Source organism: Plasmodium relictum, assembly GCF_900005765.1.
Source record: "Plasmodium relictum strain SGS1 genome assembly, chromosome: 12".
In the NCBI taxonomy this organism is placed as follows: domain Eukaryota; phylum Apicomplexa; class Aconoidasida; order Haemosporida; family Plasmodiidae; genus Plasmodium; species Plasmodium relictum.
In genome coordinates, this window is record NC_041690.1 from 1905190 (window position 1) to 1923799 (window position 18610).

The 18610-nt window shown below is 17.2% G+C and overlaps 5 protein-coding genes across 5 annotated transcripts; 2 read left to right on the forward strand and 3 right to left on the reverse strand.

Moving 5' to 3' along the window:
• Positions 1-547: 547 nt before the first annotated feature.
• PRELSG_1249000 (conserved Plasmodium protein, unknown function) lies at positions 548-904 on the forward strand (the record flags this gene model as incomplete). Its single annotated transcript, XM_028678298.1, has 1 exon — positions 548-904. The coding sequence occupies one exon, from the start codon at positions 548-550 to the stop codon at positions 902-904; it is 357 nt and encodes a 118-aa protein (XP_028534602.1).
• A 610-nt stretch (positions 905-1514) lies between these two features.
• Positions 1515-7474, reverse strand: PRELSG_1249100 (E1-E2 ATPase, putative; the record flags this gene model as incomplete). Its single annotated transcript, XM_028678299.1, has 5 exons — positions 1515-1536; positions 1645-1710; positions 1855-4035; positions 4187-6806; positions 6898-7474. 5 exons carry the CDS (start codon positions 7472-7474, stop codon positions 1515-1517), a joined length of 5466 nt encoding a protein of 1821 aa, XP_028534603.1.
• Positions 7475-8642: 1168 nt separating this feature from the next.
• Positions 8643-11652, forward strand: PRELSG_1249200 (conserved Plasmodium protein, unknown function; the record flags this gene model as incomplete). Its single annotated transcript, XM_028678301.1, has 8 exons — positions 8643-9288; positions 9438-9587; positions 9671-9790; positions 9985-10697; positions 10908-11175; positions 11248-11307; positions 11406-11486; positions 11606-11652. The coding sequence occupies 8 exons, from the start codon at positions 8643-8645 to the stop codon at positions 11650-11652; spliced, it is 2085 nt and encodes a 694-aa protein (XP_028534604.1).
• Positions 11653-11912: 260 nt separating this feature from the next.
• Positions 11913-13393, reverse strand: PRELSG_1249300 (conserved Plasmodium protein, unknown function; the record flags this gene model as incomplete). The annotated part of the gene is made up of 4 exons (XM_028678302.1): positions 11913-12860; positions 12939-13003; positions 13112-13173; positions 13338-13393. The coding sequence occupies 4 exons, from the start codon at positions 13391-13393 to the stop codon at positions 11913-11915; spliced, it is 1131 nt and encodes a 376-aa protein (XP_028534605.1).
• A 1283-nt stretch (positions 13394-14676) lies between these two features.
• PRELSG_1249400 (TBC domain protein, putative) lies at positions 14677-16305 on the reverse strand (the record flags this gene model as incomplete). Its single annotated transcript, XM_028678303.1, has 2 exons — positions 14677-15608; positions 16194-16305. 2 exons carry the CDS (start codon positions 16303-16305, stop codon positions 14677-14679), a joined length of 1044 nt encoding a protein of 347 aa, XP_028534606.1.
• Between the last annotated feature and the right edge of the window lie 2305 nt (positions 16306-18610).

The window sequence follows — 18610 nt, forward strand, 5'->3', positions numbered from 1 at the left end:
TAAAACAAAATGTTTTTATACTTAAAAACACTTATTGCACATATTTTTAAGAAATAAAAATGAGTAGTAAGTTATTCATAATTTTTTAAATATGCAAAATTTTTATATAAAAAATTATATTTTAACATTATCATATATGAAAATTTGTTATTCTTTTGGGTAAAATTAAAAAGATTTTTTTTTTATGCTTTCATTTTTTTCATAAAAAATTTAAAAATTATACCTTTTAAATTTATTTTATATTAATCTTAAAATATTTTAATAAAAAAAAAAAAAAAAGAGTTAACAAGAAAGTTATAATGGTAATATTAATATAAATTAATAAAATTATAATGTAATATAACACCAATACGTATAAATTTATTTAATAAATACTAACTTTTTAATTGTAAATTTTATATGAAGTACATAAAAGAAAATATATGTTATTAATATTATATATAAAAAAAATTTAAAAACAAAAAAAAGGTAAATAAAAGAAGTAAACATATATAATAAAATATATAGATAAAATAAATAATCATTTAAGTTCATAAATAAAATTAATATGGAAGAAAATAAAGGTTCTGATTCAAAAAAAAAAAAGGAAAACGTAAAATTTTCCAAATTTGTGACATCCTTAAGTTTTATGAAAAAAAATAGAGATCAAGAAGAAAATGTAAAAAAGAAAATCAAATATTCTAATGATGATCATATATGGATATTAAAAGAATTTGAAGAAAGTGGTAATGAGTATATAAGAAATAAATTATTACAAAAAAATAAAAGTAATGTTTCTTTAAATTGTATGGGAAGAAAATCATATAAGAATTATAATAATTATGTAAGTTTATATAATATAGAAATTAAAAAATTTATAAATTCGGTAAAAAAAAATAAGCCTATAAATTCATTAAAAGAATGAAATATATAATTTTGTTATTATTATTTCTTATTTTTATTCTGTATATGATTTATATATATAATAGTGTTTTATCTTTTGTTAAAGCAATTATTTTATATGATTTTTCCAAAATGCATTTTGTCTATTTAATTTTCACTTTAATTTTTTTTATATATATATTTTTTAGTTATTTATTGAATAAAAGAAAAAGCTATAGGTATGTTTTTTTTTTTAATTATATTTATTTTTTTTTTTTTTTTTGGTTAATAAAAATAAATCCTTCATAAATTTAATTAATGAACTTTTATAATATTTATTATTATTTATTTATTTATTTATTTATTTTTTTTTTAATATCCATTAAATGTTTTTGTATTGCCATTAAACATATAAATACATATATAAAAATGTATTATTAATAAATTTTAAATATATAAATCTTAAATAAATGTATACATCACTAAAGAAGAAGAAGAAAAAAATAAATGAAATAAAGTTTTAAAAGAATATACATTTTTGATCCTACCATAAACTTTTTTTTTTTATCAAATAAATTTATGTAAAAAAAAGTTTACTAAAAAAATAAAAAATCTTTATCAATTAATGTTTACTTTTTGCAGTAATATTTTTTCTATATCCAGCTTTTACGTGTTCTATATATAAAATTAAAACAAAAAAAAATGGAAATAATAATTTCTATGAAGAAATTTTTTAGAAATATATAAATTAATAATTATATGTAAAAAGTAAAAGAGAATTACTTCCTAAGGTTATATTTATATCTTTGGGACATATAACTTTTTTTATAATCATTCAAAGTATCAAACCTTAAAAAAAAAAAAAAAAATTATAAATGTCTTTTTAAAAATATACTTTATTTCTTCTAAATTTTTTCTTATTGTCTTATTTTTATTTGTTTTTATATATTTATTTCTTATATTATTAATGGAACAACGGATGAAAAAACTTACACATTTTTCTCCCTAGGTTCATATAAATATTGAGAAAACTTAAAGGAATTAGTAGATAATTTAAAAAGATAAAGCCGAGATATAGTTAAATAAAGTAAAAAGTCTAAAAGACAACATGAAAAACAAACAAGCCATTGAAATTTGGTTAATCCTTTTACGTGGAAATGAAAAAAAAAAGAACCAAATTGAATCACAATAATATGTATTATTAAAATAAAAAAAAAAATTAAGAATATTTTATAATTATCCTTAATACAATTAATTAACATCCTATTTCTTTCTGTATTCATTAAATTACATTTTTCATTAGTCTTTTCTTTTTTTGGCTCCTTTTTTCCTTCATTAAAATAACTTTTTTTATTTAATATGCAATATCTATCTTTAATTTTCCCTTTAGAATCTTGTTTTATATTAATAGAATAACTACAAATATTTTCTTCATCGATTTTATCTTTTATGTTATCTAAATCTCTTTTATGTTCTAATCCCATTTCTTTATTTATTTTTAATTCTTTTGTTAATTGGTTTATATCTGTTGATAGAAGTTTATCTTCCCTATTTTTTATCAAATAGAAATATTCATATTTATTATTTTTACATTTATTCCAGTAAATTTGTACTTCATCAAAAAATGACCTTATATAAATATGTATATAAGAAAAAAAGAAGAAAAGAAAAAATATATTAAACAAAATAGTACTATGTCTATTAGGGCTAATATGATATTCCCATTCATTCATAGTCCTATAATCATTTTTAACATCAATATTATTTTGAATTTTTAAATTTTCTAAATTTTTTTTAAAACGAATACTTGATCTAATCGTGTAGTAATAATTAGAATATTGTTTATCTTTTAAAAAAGAAAATTCGGAAAAATCAAAGTGCTCTCTTATATCATCTTGCACAAAATCCCATTTTGATTCTGGGATAAAAAGATGACCAAATAAAAAAACAATTAAAAGGATTGTAATCTTCGATAAAATAGATGATATGATATTATTCATATCTTTTTCTTTGAAAAAATCGTAGGAACTTTTGAATTTCATTCCAGTACTATAAGAAGATTTTCTATAACAAGATATATAATGAAAAATTACGTTTTTAATTAAAAAAATATATAATATTTGAATAATGCTTAAAAACTCTGAGCCATTAACTAAAGTAGAAATAATTGAAAAAATCACAAAAACAATATAAAATGTTATATTATAATCAATGTATAATCGAATATTTGTTAGCATACAATTAGAAAAACTTTTTAGTTTTATATAATCATACAAACTCTTATTTAAAATAATTATATCACATTTTTCTTTATTTATATCTTTACTTCTGTTATCACATACTGTTATATCGCATATTCCATCATGTACTAAATCACTTTGATTTGTTACTAGAGCATTTTTGCTATAAATTTTAGATACTGACAATAAAGGTAATAATTCGTTATGAGAACAGTTGTAGAAAAAATTTTTACTTAAAATAAAATTATGTGTTTTACTAATTTTTGTTGTATTATCTAACCTAACTTCATTACATAAGCTCCCTGTAACACTATTATATTTTCTTACATTTAAAACTTCACTTTTACTATTTTTAAAGTTAAAATTTTCTTTTTCTTTTTTTAATTTATAGGAGTATAAGTTACCATAATCGACAAAATTATTATCATTATTACTTTTATAATTTTCTATATATGTATCTTCTAAATTGATTCTTTCTTTCTTCCTTATTTTATTGAAGTTTCCATAATAATCAAATCTATTTATTTGGTTTATTTTTTTTGCATCATATAATTTTAAATTCTCAAAAAATTTGGGAAATTTATAAAATATATCATTAACTTTTGATAAATTTTCTTTTGTAAAAAATTTTACAGTTAAATCATTTTCTTCTAATATTTTATAATCAAAAAAAAAATGTTTACTTAATGTTTTTTCTAAAACTAAAACTGATATACAAGTTAAATCCTTTAATTGCAAATGTTTTAGGTAAGTGTCATCTATGCTTTTATGAATATTTTTGTTATCAAAATTTTCATCATCTTCATATTTTTTTAATAATATATTTTCTTTCTCTTCTTCATTTAAATTTATATTTTTGTATGCAAAACAAAAAACAACATTTTCCTTTTTTTCGTTAATTTTATTAGCCTTTTCTCTCAATTTCTCTATATCTCTACATTTGAAAAAAAAAAAAAAATATTATAAATAATATAAAACAAAAGTAAACTATAATAAACTTAAAAAATAACTAAATAAAATAAGAAAATTAAATAATTAATTTAAATAACGATAGTATAATTTTTTTTCTTAAGTATTATTTATACTTGCACAAATTGTTTCCATTAATATATTGGCTACATCTCGGTAAAATAAAACTTGCATATCCCTTAATAAATATTCTTAAAGTATTTAATTTATTTTCTTTATTTATTTTTTCATCTTTTTCTTTTTTCTTTTTCTCTATCTCACCATCCACTTCATTATTATTTTTTATTTCTTTATTTATTTCTAATGCACTCCACTTATCTAAAAATAAACTTTTTTTCAGAAAAACTAATGAAATAACGTAATCTCTATTGTTAGACACTATATGAAAGATATCTTTTCTTTCAATAAAAAAATCTTCAAGATTAATTTCTAAGCATTTAAGAAATTTTAATAAGGAAAAATCTATATCCAAGAAATGCTCATTATATTGATACAAGTTACTAGTTGTAAGTATACTTTGAATTAATAAAAAAAAAAAAAATTTATTTATAATTTCTTTATTATTTATTTTATTAAATAACTTAACGTTGTTTTCTATTTTTATGTTAGAGTTTATTAAAATGTTATCAAAACAAAAGGAAAATTCACTATTATAAAAAAATAAAATACATTTGTATTTTATGTATCTGTCCATATCAATAAATATCGTATTCGTAAAAATGATATCTTCAAAAGTATTTTTTCTTTTTATTATAAAATTTTCTTTCATAATGTCACTTGAATTCAATGCTAAACAATTTTGTAATAATAAAGGCATTTGATCAATCGACAGTAAAAAGTATTTCAGGATTTCTAATATTATAGAATTTAATAAAAACATTAACAAATTATATGCAAACGTTTGCATATCATTTTCGATTAAGTTAATTATAAAATGTATTAATATAAAAAGAATACATAAGGAACAACAAAAAATTATTAAAATAACAACATTCTTTGAATAATTATTTATTAATTCTTCTAATGTAGTATTTTCTTCTATTTTTTTAATAGAATTATGAAACATTTGTTTGTTTTTACTAACACAGGTAGCTATCATTATACCTCTTCCATTTTTTACAATAGACCCAGACAACAACAATGGAGAATAATCATATTTTTTAAAATCATCAGAATCAATACCTATTTTTTCCTCATTTTTTTCTATTTTGCTTTGGTAGTATTCTTGATTTCTTTCATCTGAGAATAATTCGTATTTTATTTTACTATATTTTCTTTCTTCTTTTTTTTTAGAAACACTGCCACATTTTGTTTCATATGGCAATTCCATTTCTTCTTCTTTACATAGTTTATTGTTTATAATATGTAACTTATTTTCTCTCATTTTGTTTAATTCATTTTTTTTTTTTAAATTTTTTTCTTCACTCATTTGTTTAAATTTCATTTTTACTTTTAGATTAAGTATTTCAAAATAATTTAATTTCTTTTTTTTCAATTCACCAACACTTATCTTTTTTTTTTTGGATTTTTCTATTTCATATATATATTCATCAAAGCTAATTTTCTTTTTTTTTTCAAATGATTTTAAAAGGTTTGATTCGTCAACAATCATATTATTACTTTTTAGAAGGATGCCATCTGCAGGTATCATATCTCCTTTAAATAAATATATAATATCACCAACTAAAATATTTTTCCCATTAATAGAATAAAAATTATTCTCAAAAAATATGTAATTCATTAATTTTTTTTTCTTTTCTTTTCCTTTATCTATAACTATAATATCTTTAGAATTTATATTTTCTCCTAAACTTTCATTTGTATTTTCTTTTTTTTCTTCAATATCACCTAAATTTATTTCCTTTGATATATTAATTTCTTTTTCTTTAATAGAATCACTTTTATTTATATTTATTTCTTTTTTTTCTTTATTTAATATCTTTACTTCTTCATTTTGATTTTCCTCTTTATCCAAAAATATTTCTTCTATATTTAGTTTATCTGTAGATGAAGAATGATTATATTTTTCTTTTTCTTCTTTATCTTCCTTTTTTTCTTTTTCTTCTTTATCTTCTATTTTTTCTTTTTCTTCTTTATCTTCCATTTTTTCTTTTTCTTCTTTATCTTCCATTTTTTCTTTTTCTTCTTTATCTTCCATTTTTTCTTTTTTTTCTTTTTCTTCTTTATCTTCCTTTTTTTCTTTTTCTTCTTTATCTTCCTTTTTTTCTTTTTCTTCTTTATCTTCTATTTTTTCTTTTTCTTCTTTATCTTCTTTTTCTTCTTTTTCTATTTCTTTTTTTCTAGATTTTGATTCATCTTCCACTGTTGTCGAGTTATCATATGTATTCACTAGTTCTAGTCCACCTCCCGACTTTTTTGAAGAGTACACAAAAGGATCGTATCCTTTATAATATTCTTGTACATAATTAAAATTATTTACGTTCTTATATAATTCATAATCAAATAGTTCTGTATTGATTCTATTTAAAAAACTCTTTAAAAAAAAATATTTCGAATATTTTTTTAATTCAAGAGTTTTCTTACTTTCATATTTGCTTAATATGGTTTCCTTTTTTGCTTTATTTTTAATAAAATTTCTACATATATAGCTTTCTTTATAATCATTTAACTTGGAAGTTATTAAACTTATCTTGTTTTCTTTTATATAGTGCACTATTGTTAATATTAATAATCCAGTAGTAACTATTAAAGAAAAAATTAATGACTCAAAAAATTCTACAAAAGAAAGTTAATTTTTAATATTAAATTTAAAGTATAATAAGTTAATAATAATAATAAAAAAAAAAAAAATAAAAATAAAAAATACCTATTACATTGTCTCTATCACAAACATATGTCATAAATGTGTAAAAGTATATGCAAGATAAAAATATATTTAATGGATAATTTTTTAAATATATTTTAATAACAGATAAATAGGTAAGAGAAGGTAATGATTGTATAATATTTGAACAATAATAATATATTCTATAACTATTTATTACATTAATTTTTTTATTAAATATAAAATAATGATGAATCTTTCTTTCTTTATTATTAATATGAGTGAGGTTGTTATTTACTATATTTTCATTGTCCACAATTTCATTTTCTCTACATTTATGTATTGGGCTTTCATTTTTTTTATCGACATCACTTATATACTTTAGTATTTTTTTAAAAAATGGCAATTTGAAGTCTTCTAAAAAATGTTCATCATAATTTTCATCTAAATAAAAGTTTAATCCATTTTCTTTACTAATTATCTCTTCTAATAAATTTCGAGAATTGTGTATTATTTTCAACTCTTTGCTATAATCTTCATCTTTCATATACTTATCAAAAATACTTTTAAAAAATCTAGTATCATAAGTAAATAAATTTTTTGTAATATCGTTTCTCATTTCTTTAATTAAAAGAAAATACAAAATTGTTAAAAGGAAACTTATAAGTTACAAGTTTTAGTTAAAAAAGAGAAAGAAAGAAAAAAAAAAGATAAATAGATGAATAAAATAAAATGAACAATTATATCTTTTATTTTAATTAGAATTATAATTAATTTCAGTTAATACCGCTCTAATATTAATTGTGTACTTCTACTATTTTCTTATTCAATTTATTAATTGTTCATTATATGTACTATTTATTAGTTATTACTTTTATTATTATTATTATTTCCCTTAATATTATTATATATTTATTACTAAAATATAGCTATTTTTATTTATTATTTGCACTAGTTATCACATTGCATTATATTTTTAATTTTCCTCAACCTATGTTCCTTCTTCTAGCTATTTTCATATTTATTTTTTTATATTGCACACAAAATACCTAATATCAAAATAAATTTAAATAATAAATTACTTTAGAAATGAAAAAAAGAAAAAAATTAAGATAAATGAATAAATAAAATAATATGTAGATTAACAAAAATAATATGAAATTTACATATTCATATTAATATTATAAGTTTTAAAGCTTTTAATAAATATTTTATTAGATTAATAGTATAAAAAAGGATATATAGCTATTATTCATTTTTTCCATTATCTTAAAAAAAAATAAGTTTATGCATACATATACATACCCTTATTTCGTGATAATTATTTTGAATTATTATTTCTTAACAAATTATATTATATACATTAAACATTCTTTTTTTTCTTTATTTCTCATATATTTTCAAATATAGAAATGAAACATATATATAATATTAAGATTTATCAATACAAATATAAGTCTCGTAATAAATATACTATATAAATAATTATAATACCTTTAATTTTTAATTTGAATTAATTCCTTAAACATACATTAAAATTTATAAATCTAATATTATAATACATAAATATTCTAAAATTATCCAAATAATTATTATATTTTTTTTAAATATATAAATTTTAATATTTTCTAAAAAAATTTTGTGAATACATATTTAATAAAATTAAAAAGTTTTTTATCTTTTAAAATGTATATAGAAGGATTTTTTTTTTTTCTATAATTTTTCATTTTTTTTTTTTTTTCTTTTTTTTATAAATAATTTTAACAAAAATATAATTTCTTTTACTAATGGAGAAAGAGTTAGTTGTAGAATCTTATATTGGTTTTAATGGAAACATATCTAATAATTTAATTTTAATTAGACAAGAAAAAAAAATAGATCAGAAAAGTTATAAAGAAAAGTTAAGATGCATAGAAGAAGAAGAGTTTTTAGAAAATGAGAAAAAAAAAAAATTGAAAACAGTTTATAATTTAAAAAATATTGATATAAATCATAATTATTATGAGTTAAAAAAAGAAGAGCTAAGATACGATTTTTTTATGATTTATGCAATTGGTACTAATATTATAAAAGAAGATATTTTGAGTAACAATAGAACTATATTTAAAAGTGATGAAAACAAAATAAATAAATTATATGTTGATAAGAGTAATAAATATATTTGCTGTTGCAAAGAGAGTAAACTAATATCTAATATTTATATTTTTGATTTTGAAAACAAAATTAAACCAATTATTTTATCCTTACATAAATTTAGAACGATAGATATTTCAATAAGTAGAGATGGAAAGTATTTGCTATCATCCGGTGGAGATGATGATAAATATTTAATTTTAACTGAAATAGAAAATCAAAAATTTATTTATAAGTCTCTATCAGAGTATCCTTATACTAACATTTCATTTTTTCATAAATCAAATAATTTTATCATAGGTTAGTTTAAAAAATTAACATTAAAGAAAAAAAAAAAAAAAAAGTAAATAAGTAAAAGAATAAATAGAAAAATAAATAATAAATAAACTAAAAAAAGAGTAAAGAATAAAGAAAAAAAAATTATTATTATCCTTTTTAATTTTTTAAAGCGAAATTAAACAGTATCAAGATATGCCATTATGATTTCTCTAAAAAGTTAATGAGCGAAGAAGAAGTAAATACATCTATTTATAAAAGACAATTTATATGCTTAGAATTAAAAGAAAATGATGAATATGCTTATTTAGGCACAACTACAGGTAAAACTTATAAATATATATATATATATATTATTTATTCAAAAAAAGTAAAATTATAAATTATATTAAAAAAAAATTTGCAGGTGATGTACTAATAGTAAATATAAAATCAAAGGTATTAGAAAAAATTATTCCTGAAAATTATCTATTTAGTAATGGGATAAATGTAATAAAAATTTTAGATGACAAAACAATTTTAACAGGTTGAAAAAGAAAAAAAAAAAATTAAATATAAATTTATATATAAAAAATAATATGATAAATTATCCTTAAAAGATCAGTATATTTTTACTTAAGGAATATTACTAGAATTAAGTTTTTAAATGTATATCAATTTGACAACTCATAATATTATATATATATTCTATATTTTTTTTTTCCTTTTTTTTTTTTAAAGGTAGTGGAGATGGCCACATTAGTTTAATAGATATAGAAGAAAAAAAGATTGTGAAAAAGACAAAGTTATACGGAAATATTAATTCAATAGAAATGAGGAATAAATCAACTTTATTTATTAGTATTTATGAAAATATTATATATGTAATGGACATTCTTAATAATAATTATTATGTTTTATTATTAATTCATAATAATTATATTAATGATTTTTGTTTCCCTTTTAACTATAACTATATTATGTATACATGTAGTTATAATAATGTAACGGCATGGCAATTTTATGATAAAAAAGTTATCTATTCAAAAAATATAGATAAAGGAAAATTCATTTATTATGATAAAAAGTTTTTAAATATACCTACAGAAAAAAGAAAAAAATTATGCAAAATAAATAAGCTAACAAATGAAAGAATTAGTAATTCAATTGAAAATAAAAAAAATAATGTAGAAAAGTATGAGAAGATAAATAAAAATTTAATTTGTCATTGTATAAAAATAACAAAAGATGGTAAATATGTTGCCTTATCTATACATAATAATATCTATTTATTAACACCAAAATATATGAAAATAATTTGTGTAATTTTAAACTCTCATTACGATTTCTGTAATATTTTATGTTTTTATAATGACTATGATTTAATAACTGCTGGAAACAATGGAGATGTCAAATTTTGGAAATTTGAAAATAAAAAGTACATTAATATTAATGTTATTAATTATCATTCATCTATTATTAATAGAATTATTCTATACAATAATAAATATGTAACTAAAAAAAAAAAAAAATTATAATTTTAGAAATTTTATAAAAAATATATTTGTTTTATTTTTTTTTTAAAATGAACATTTTATTTATTTTTTAAAATAGTTTTCTTTACTAAAATATATACATATTTTTTTTATTACATGTATATATAGTTATGTAGTTGTAGTGAAGATGGTTTGATAACAATTTATAATATTGAAGCAAATATATTAGTTAAAAAAGTTCTTGACATTAATAATACAAAATATAAGCAAATTTCTTTAAATAAAAAATATGATATTTTACTATGTTGTGGAAATAATAATATATATATGTATTATGATTTAATTAAAAATGAGATTAGTAAACATTTTTATTATTCTCCATTTCATAATGTTCTTTCTGTTGATATTGATGATAGAGGAAAATATTTTATAACTGGTATTAAATTTACTTCTTTTTTTTATAATTTAAAAAAATAGAACATATATATAAAAAAAAAAATTTTTTCAGGTTCAGATGATTTTAAATTAAGATTATATGAATTCAAAAGTTGCACTTGTCTATACATAGGTATGTATTAATATAAAAAGAGAAAAAAGAATTTTTAACATTATTTTATAATATATATTTTTCTTGTACACTTTTTTTTTTTGTTTTATTATTATCAGGAACAGCTCATAATAATGTTATAAACAAATGCTTATTTACATTTGATAATCAATACATAGTTTCAGTGTCAAAGGATGAAAGTAAAAAAAAATATATATATAATAATAAAATATCAAAAAAACAAAAAAATAACTTTTAAAAAAGATCGACTTTATTTTAATTCTCTGTTAATTGATTTAAAATAATTTAAATTATACAGGTATAATTTACTGGAAAGTACCTCATGAAATAAAGGAAATAGAATAGATAAAAATATATATAAAAAATTTATATAAATGTAATAATATTTTTTTTTATTTTTTATTACATATATTTTACAAAAAAAAAAAAAAAAAAATAGAAAAAATATAATGATAATTTCAAATTCGAAAAACTTGGCAAATTAAAAAAATAACAAATGATATCAATAAAATTAAAAAAAATTATTAGATACATTAATAAAGATTTAATAGAATGATAATGACACAAAATTTTTTTTAAAATATTAATTTAAAAATAAATTTCAACTAATTATTATATGTGAAAATAATATCATTAAATTTGGAGGTAAACCAAACTTCGGGGCCGCATACGTCTAATTGTATTTGGCAAAAAAGAAAAAAAGAATTAATTTTTTTGTTATCAAAGTTATATTTATCAAAATAAATCTTGTTACTTGGCTTACATATAGCCTTCATTTTTTCATTTTCCATATTCACTTCTTCTCCTTTTAAACTTTTTAGAATTGTCAATAAAAAATCCTTAAAGCTATACAAATTATTATTTTTTTCCTCATTTATTTTATTATTTGTAGTAATATTTTTAATATTAATTTTTTTTTTATAATTTTCATCTATTTTCTTTATTGTTTCTTCAAAATTTTCTGCATTATTACCTATAATACTATCCTTCATTTCTGAATTATTACTTGTATTTACAGAATTTTTTTTTTTATCTATAGTGCCCTTATTTTTTAATAATTTTTTAAATGTTCCTAGCACTGATAAATTCTTATCTCTTTTTGAAATTTCATCATCCATTAAAAACAAAAAGCTATAGTCTCTATATTTTGTTCTGAGGACTACATAATGTGTTCTTTTCTCATTATCTCTGAACTTACTTTCGTAAATACGTAATTCAGGTGTGCAGCTACTACCAATACTTATATCTATTATTTCATCATATAATAATATTTTCCTAGTCCAACTACCTACTATGCTCATATGATAACAATTGAAATTCAATTTTTTTTTTCGGAGTGTTCCATTTCTTGTAACTTTTAGTACACGGAAACCTTCGAGAACATCTTTTATTGCTATCAAATAGTTTTTAAATAAATAATACTGTTTTGTTTTATATAATAAAGACAATCTTATTCCAATATATTCGCTTATATTTAGATAAGAATGTAAAATATTAGCAGTTTCTTGTACATCAACATCATCTTCACTTATGTTCATCATAAAATCATACTTCTATTAAAAAAAATAAATAAATAAATAGATATAGATATATATATATATATAACTATAAATTTATATTTTTTTTCTTACTTCATTTATTCTTTCTTTTCTTCTCATAAAGAAAGGTAATTTTTTTGATATTTCTTCTTCTACTTCTAAAAAAGGAAAATAATGCATATAAATGTAATATATATATTTTAATTCAAGAAAAAAAAAAAAATAATAAATAAATACAAAAATAAATTGTTCCTTTTGTATATTACCATTTTTCTTAATCGATCTTCTCTTCCCCAATTTTACTTCTTGATTAATTTTTCCAAATCCTCTAAAAAAATATAATATAGTATATACATTTTTATTAAAATAAAATATATCAATATTACTTAGTATATTGAGATAGTTTAATAAAATATTGAAAAAAATATTTTATTATAATATTATATATTCTTTTTCATATTATTATTTTCTATTATATTTTGTTCTTATTACTCATATACTACTTCTGCGTTACGTTTTCTTTCATTTAATTTTTCTGCTAAACTCATTTTGTTATTTTAAGTGGGTTAATTCAAAAAAAAAAAAAAAAAAAAATAAAATAAATAAATTAAAAATAATTTTTATTAATAAATATTTATAAAAGTTATATCTTTATATTTTTATATCTATTCAAACATATTTATATGTTATATATATTTTTGTTTTTTTTTTAAACTAGCTAAGAACAAAATTTTCTGTTGTATGACTGTTGTAAAAAAAATTTTTAAGTAGTATTTTTATAATTATTAAAAAAAATTATGTGACTTTATATTTAAAATTTTTTTTTATTATTTTATATATAAATATATATATATAGTATAATTACAAAGTTTATATATATTTATAATGAATTGAAGTGCATTTCTTTTTATATTTTTTATTTGATATTGCTTGAAATATTTTCGAATTATTTGATAGCACATGCACATTAAAGAAAAATAAATAGAGTGATTGTAAATAAAAGAGAACAAAAAATTTCAAAAAAAAATATAAAAATGATTTAATTATTATTTTAAAGTTGTTTGAATATTAAATTGTCTTTTATATTTTTCTTCTAAATTTTCTTTTCCTTTTTTAATATATACCTTAAAAAAAAAAATACTTTATTTTCATTAAAAAAAAAAATGAAGATAGAAAGTGTAAAAAAATTAAAAAGGATAAAATAAGATTATATAAAAAAAAATGATGGAAAACATAAAAAGGAGAAAAATAAAATAATTAAAAAATATTTATATATAATAAGAAATATAAAGGAAATTAATGAGAAAAAAAAAAAAAATAAAATAAAAATAAACAAACTTAAGAAATATAAAAGCACACCAAAGAACATAAGTTATAGAAAAAGTATATAGTTAATAATATATGTGTACACATTTGATAATTATTATATTTTAAAAAAGGAAAAATAAATAAATATTAAATAAAACATTGTATTTATTATTTATATTATTACCCAAATACCTTTATTTTGTAAAAAAAAAAGAAAAAAAATTAAATTAATTATCTCTTATGCGTGAATTATATTCATTTTAATTCACTAATGATGAAATAATTATTAAATAAAACTTTATATAAAAAATAGTATAATAACAAAAAAAAAAAAAAAAAAAGATAGGTAAAGAAAAACGTTTTCTTTTCTTTATTTTATTTGAAAATATTTTTAGAAGATTAATTTTGCAGCATATTGTAATTACAAAAAAAAAAAAAATTGAAAAAGGAAAAAGTTTAAAAAAATAAAATAAAATAATAAAATATTGCTCTTAAAAATTTAATGAATAAAAGTAAAAAAAAATTATGAAAAATGTTTTGGAGATGATTGAAAAGCATTTTTTAAAACAAAAGCTTCTGACAATATATATTCGATGTCTTGAATTTTCCAATTTTGCGTTGGAAAGCATTGCATAAATAATAGCATTTGCTGGAAATCCATTTTTTTTAAATGTTTTGACCAGTGTACTAAAAAAACAGCACAAATATAAGGATGAAAATCTGAAAAAATATCACAGATATCACTAATATACGTATCCAACAATCTAACAGATATATTTATAGGAAATTCTCTTAATAGCAAACAGTTTACCCATCTAAAAGAAAATTGAATAAAATCAATATTGTTATTATATATGTGATTAAAAAGTGAAATATCAATTCTCTTCACTATTTCTTTAACTTTAATTATAGCTCTTTGTATTCCTGGTTGGCCAAATGTATAATTATCTTGTATTTGCTCTAATAACTTTGAAAGGCAAAAATATAAATCAGACTCTACATTTTTTAGTTCATCATCGTTAATTTTCTCAATATCCTCAGAACTTATTTCTTTTTTAGTAACTATTGGTCTTAAGAAAACTATTAAAAACGGAGTAATTAAATCATTTATTCCTTGCACATAACCACACGCAGGGTGCCTAACAGAGTAGATAAATAAAACATGCTCACTTATCTGTTGTATTTTTTTATTGATAAATATATTATAACAAGATTTTGTTCTTGGAATATCAACTTTTATTTGCCGTAAAATTTTTAACTCTTCTTCTGATAATTTATTTTTGTTATAATATTGCTTTTTTAAATTTTCATATTCATCTCTTTTTTTTTTTAATACTTTATCAGTGTCTTCTGTATTTAATGGTAAGTAGCCTAAAGCTAATTTCCAACATTTTTCTCTTACATCAAAAGGCATTTCATCTGATATTCCTCCCCACAATATATTTTTAAGTTCATCTACGCTCAATAAAAAAAAAAATAAAAAAAAAATTAGCAATTAATCTTTTAATAAAATTAATTATATAATGAATTTAATTGTACTAATCATTTTATCAATTTTGTTATTTATTTATATTAATCATTTTATGTCAACTTGGATATATAAATACTTAGATTTTGTTGAATTCATCATTTAGAAAACTAAGTAGTTATCTAAAATTATATATTTATATATATGTATAAATTCATCATAAAGAGATATAATTGTAGTTAATTAAATTCATATATAAAATGTTTTATATAAATTAATATATATATATATATATAGTTAAATAAATAGATAGAAAGAGAAAAAGTGATAAACTAACTTTTTTTTTTATTTTTCATTTTTAAATTTAAAGAATAGTTTAAACAGATATTTTTTCATATTTTATATATCGATGAATTACTCATTTTTTTCTATTACATAGTAATTTATACAAAAATAATTTATATTTTTATTAATGATTAAATAAATTGATGAATATAATTCATATTACCAAAATACATGTATATATATATATACGAATATATTTTCATTATATATTTTGTTTTTATTTATACTTATATCAATAATTGGACTATTTAATATAGAACATAATTTCTTCATCCTTTGTGAAATATTCTTTTGCTTCATTTCATCTTTTTTATCATAATTTTTGCCTTCTAATTTCATTTTGTAATTTTTTAAGTTATAAAAATTTGAATAATCAAAGCATACAAAGAATAAATTTTTTTTTTTTTGGATATACAATAAATTCTATTTTTAATATTCATTTTAAAAAAAATCTTCAAAATTGAAATTTTCTTATTTTAATTTTTCCTTAATTTTTTTTTTTTTTTTTTAAGAAAACTATTCGAAAAAAAGAACTATATTATATCATATGCTTTTCGGTTTTGTTTTTATATATTGTGTTGTCAGTAATATGAAACTTTTATACTTAAATTTATAAAAATATATTTTTTTAAATACTAAAAATTTATTTGAAAAAAGAAATTATCTGGACAAAAATAGAAAATGTAAATAAAATAAATAGAAAAAAAAATTAAGAATATATAAAAAAAAGAAAAATATCAAGAAATAGTGTATATTAAAAAGAATATATAAAAATAAAAGAAAAAGATAAAATGAAATAAAATGTATAAGAAAAAGAAAAAATAGAAAATATATATGAAATAAAAAAAATAGAATATTATAAAGAAAATTTGAAAATTAGTAATAAATATATTAGTGAATGTAAAAAATTGAAATTTTTTTTTCACTAATTGCTTCTCATTATAAAAATTTAGCTAAAAGATAAAATTTTAGGTTTTTCCAATATATAATTTTATAATTTCCACTAACACATATATATAAGATTTCGAGATACAATTAACTATAATTCTTTAATAAATTATATACATGTTATAATAATATATAACTCTTATTTTATTTTACATTATTTATAATAAATACTTTAGTAATAATAAATTATTATATCATCAAAAAAAAAGAAAAAAAAGAGCATCCTATATTTGACTCTTCAAAACTACTTTAGTTATAATAATAATAAAGATTTTCTTAATTTGTTTTTATATATTTGTTTTCAAAAACAATAAATTTATTAATATATTGAAGTGATTAAAGAAAACAAAGTTCTTAAAAAAGGATATATAATATATATATAGATAATTATTGAAAAATACTATTAAAAATTTATATAAAAAAAATTTAACAAAAAAATTACACACACATATTAATAAAGGCTGTAAATAAATATGTTTGTGATGTTATAATTTTTATATAGAAGCATATACAAAATAAGAAGGTGATATTAATTTCTTTATGAAATATTTTTAAAAATATGTATAGGCATTTTCAAGTTACATGAGATGATTTATAGTGAGGAATTTGAGTTTAAAATAACTAATGAATTACATAAAATAATGAACTTAAAAATATAATATTTTCCTAATATTTTTATATTAGTGTAAATACAACTAAAAAATTATATAAATAGTAAATTTAAATCTTCATATTAAAAATATGGCAAAAATATATATCTCTTTAAATTGCAAATAAAAACCTTTTAAATAACTTTATAATATCATATTAAAAATTATTATACATTTATCACAAATTCCTTTTTTTTTCTGGTATATATAATAATAAAAAAACTTAGAAGCTTTTTACATTTTTTATATAATCTCAAAAATTTGTAAAATTTAAAAAATTACTATAATTTTTTGTTCAAATTTTGGATTATATAATTAAATCTTATACTTAAATGTATATGATTAAAAAGAATACTGTTAAAATTTTATTTATTTTCAAATAAAAACATATTATTTTTTTTTCTTTGTTATTTATCTCATTTTATTGTCCTGTTTATTAAAAATAATTTTCTTTTTTTAGTTATATTTTTCATTTATTTATTTTTTATGCATCTACTATTTAATTATTTATTATATATATATATATATATATATATATATATATATATATATATTTTTTTTTTTTTTTTTTTTTTTTGTCCTAATTTTAATATTTTGGCATTTTAATACAAATTTTTTTTTTTCTTTTTTTTTATTGAACACTTATATTTGTATAAGTTTGAAGTACTAAAATTCTATTCTTCTTTCTTTAACACTTTTGAAATAAATGTATGCTTTGTTTTACTTTATAGTATCCTTTAATAATTAAAAATTTAAATATTTTATTTTTAATTTGCATATTTTAAATCTACATATATATCTTTTTTTTTTTTTTATCATGTATTTATAACGTCTATTTTTCATTAAATTAAGAATAAATAAAAATATTATTTTATTTTTTGTATTTTTAATTCTAAATAACTTACCTATTAAAAAAAATAAAAAGAGAATATTTTAAGAAATAATAAATATATTTTAGTTTCCATATATATACATATATATAATTTTTTTTTCTTTTTTATATATTTTTAATAATTTCATTGTTTTATCTCAAATCTTTGAAAATA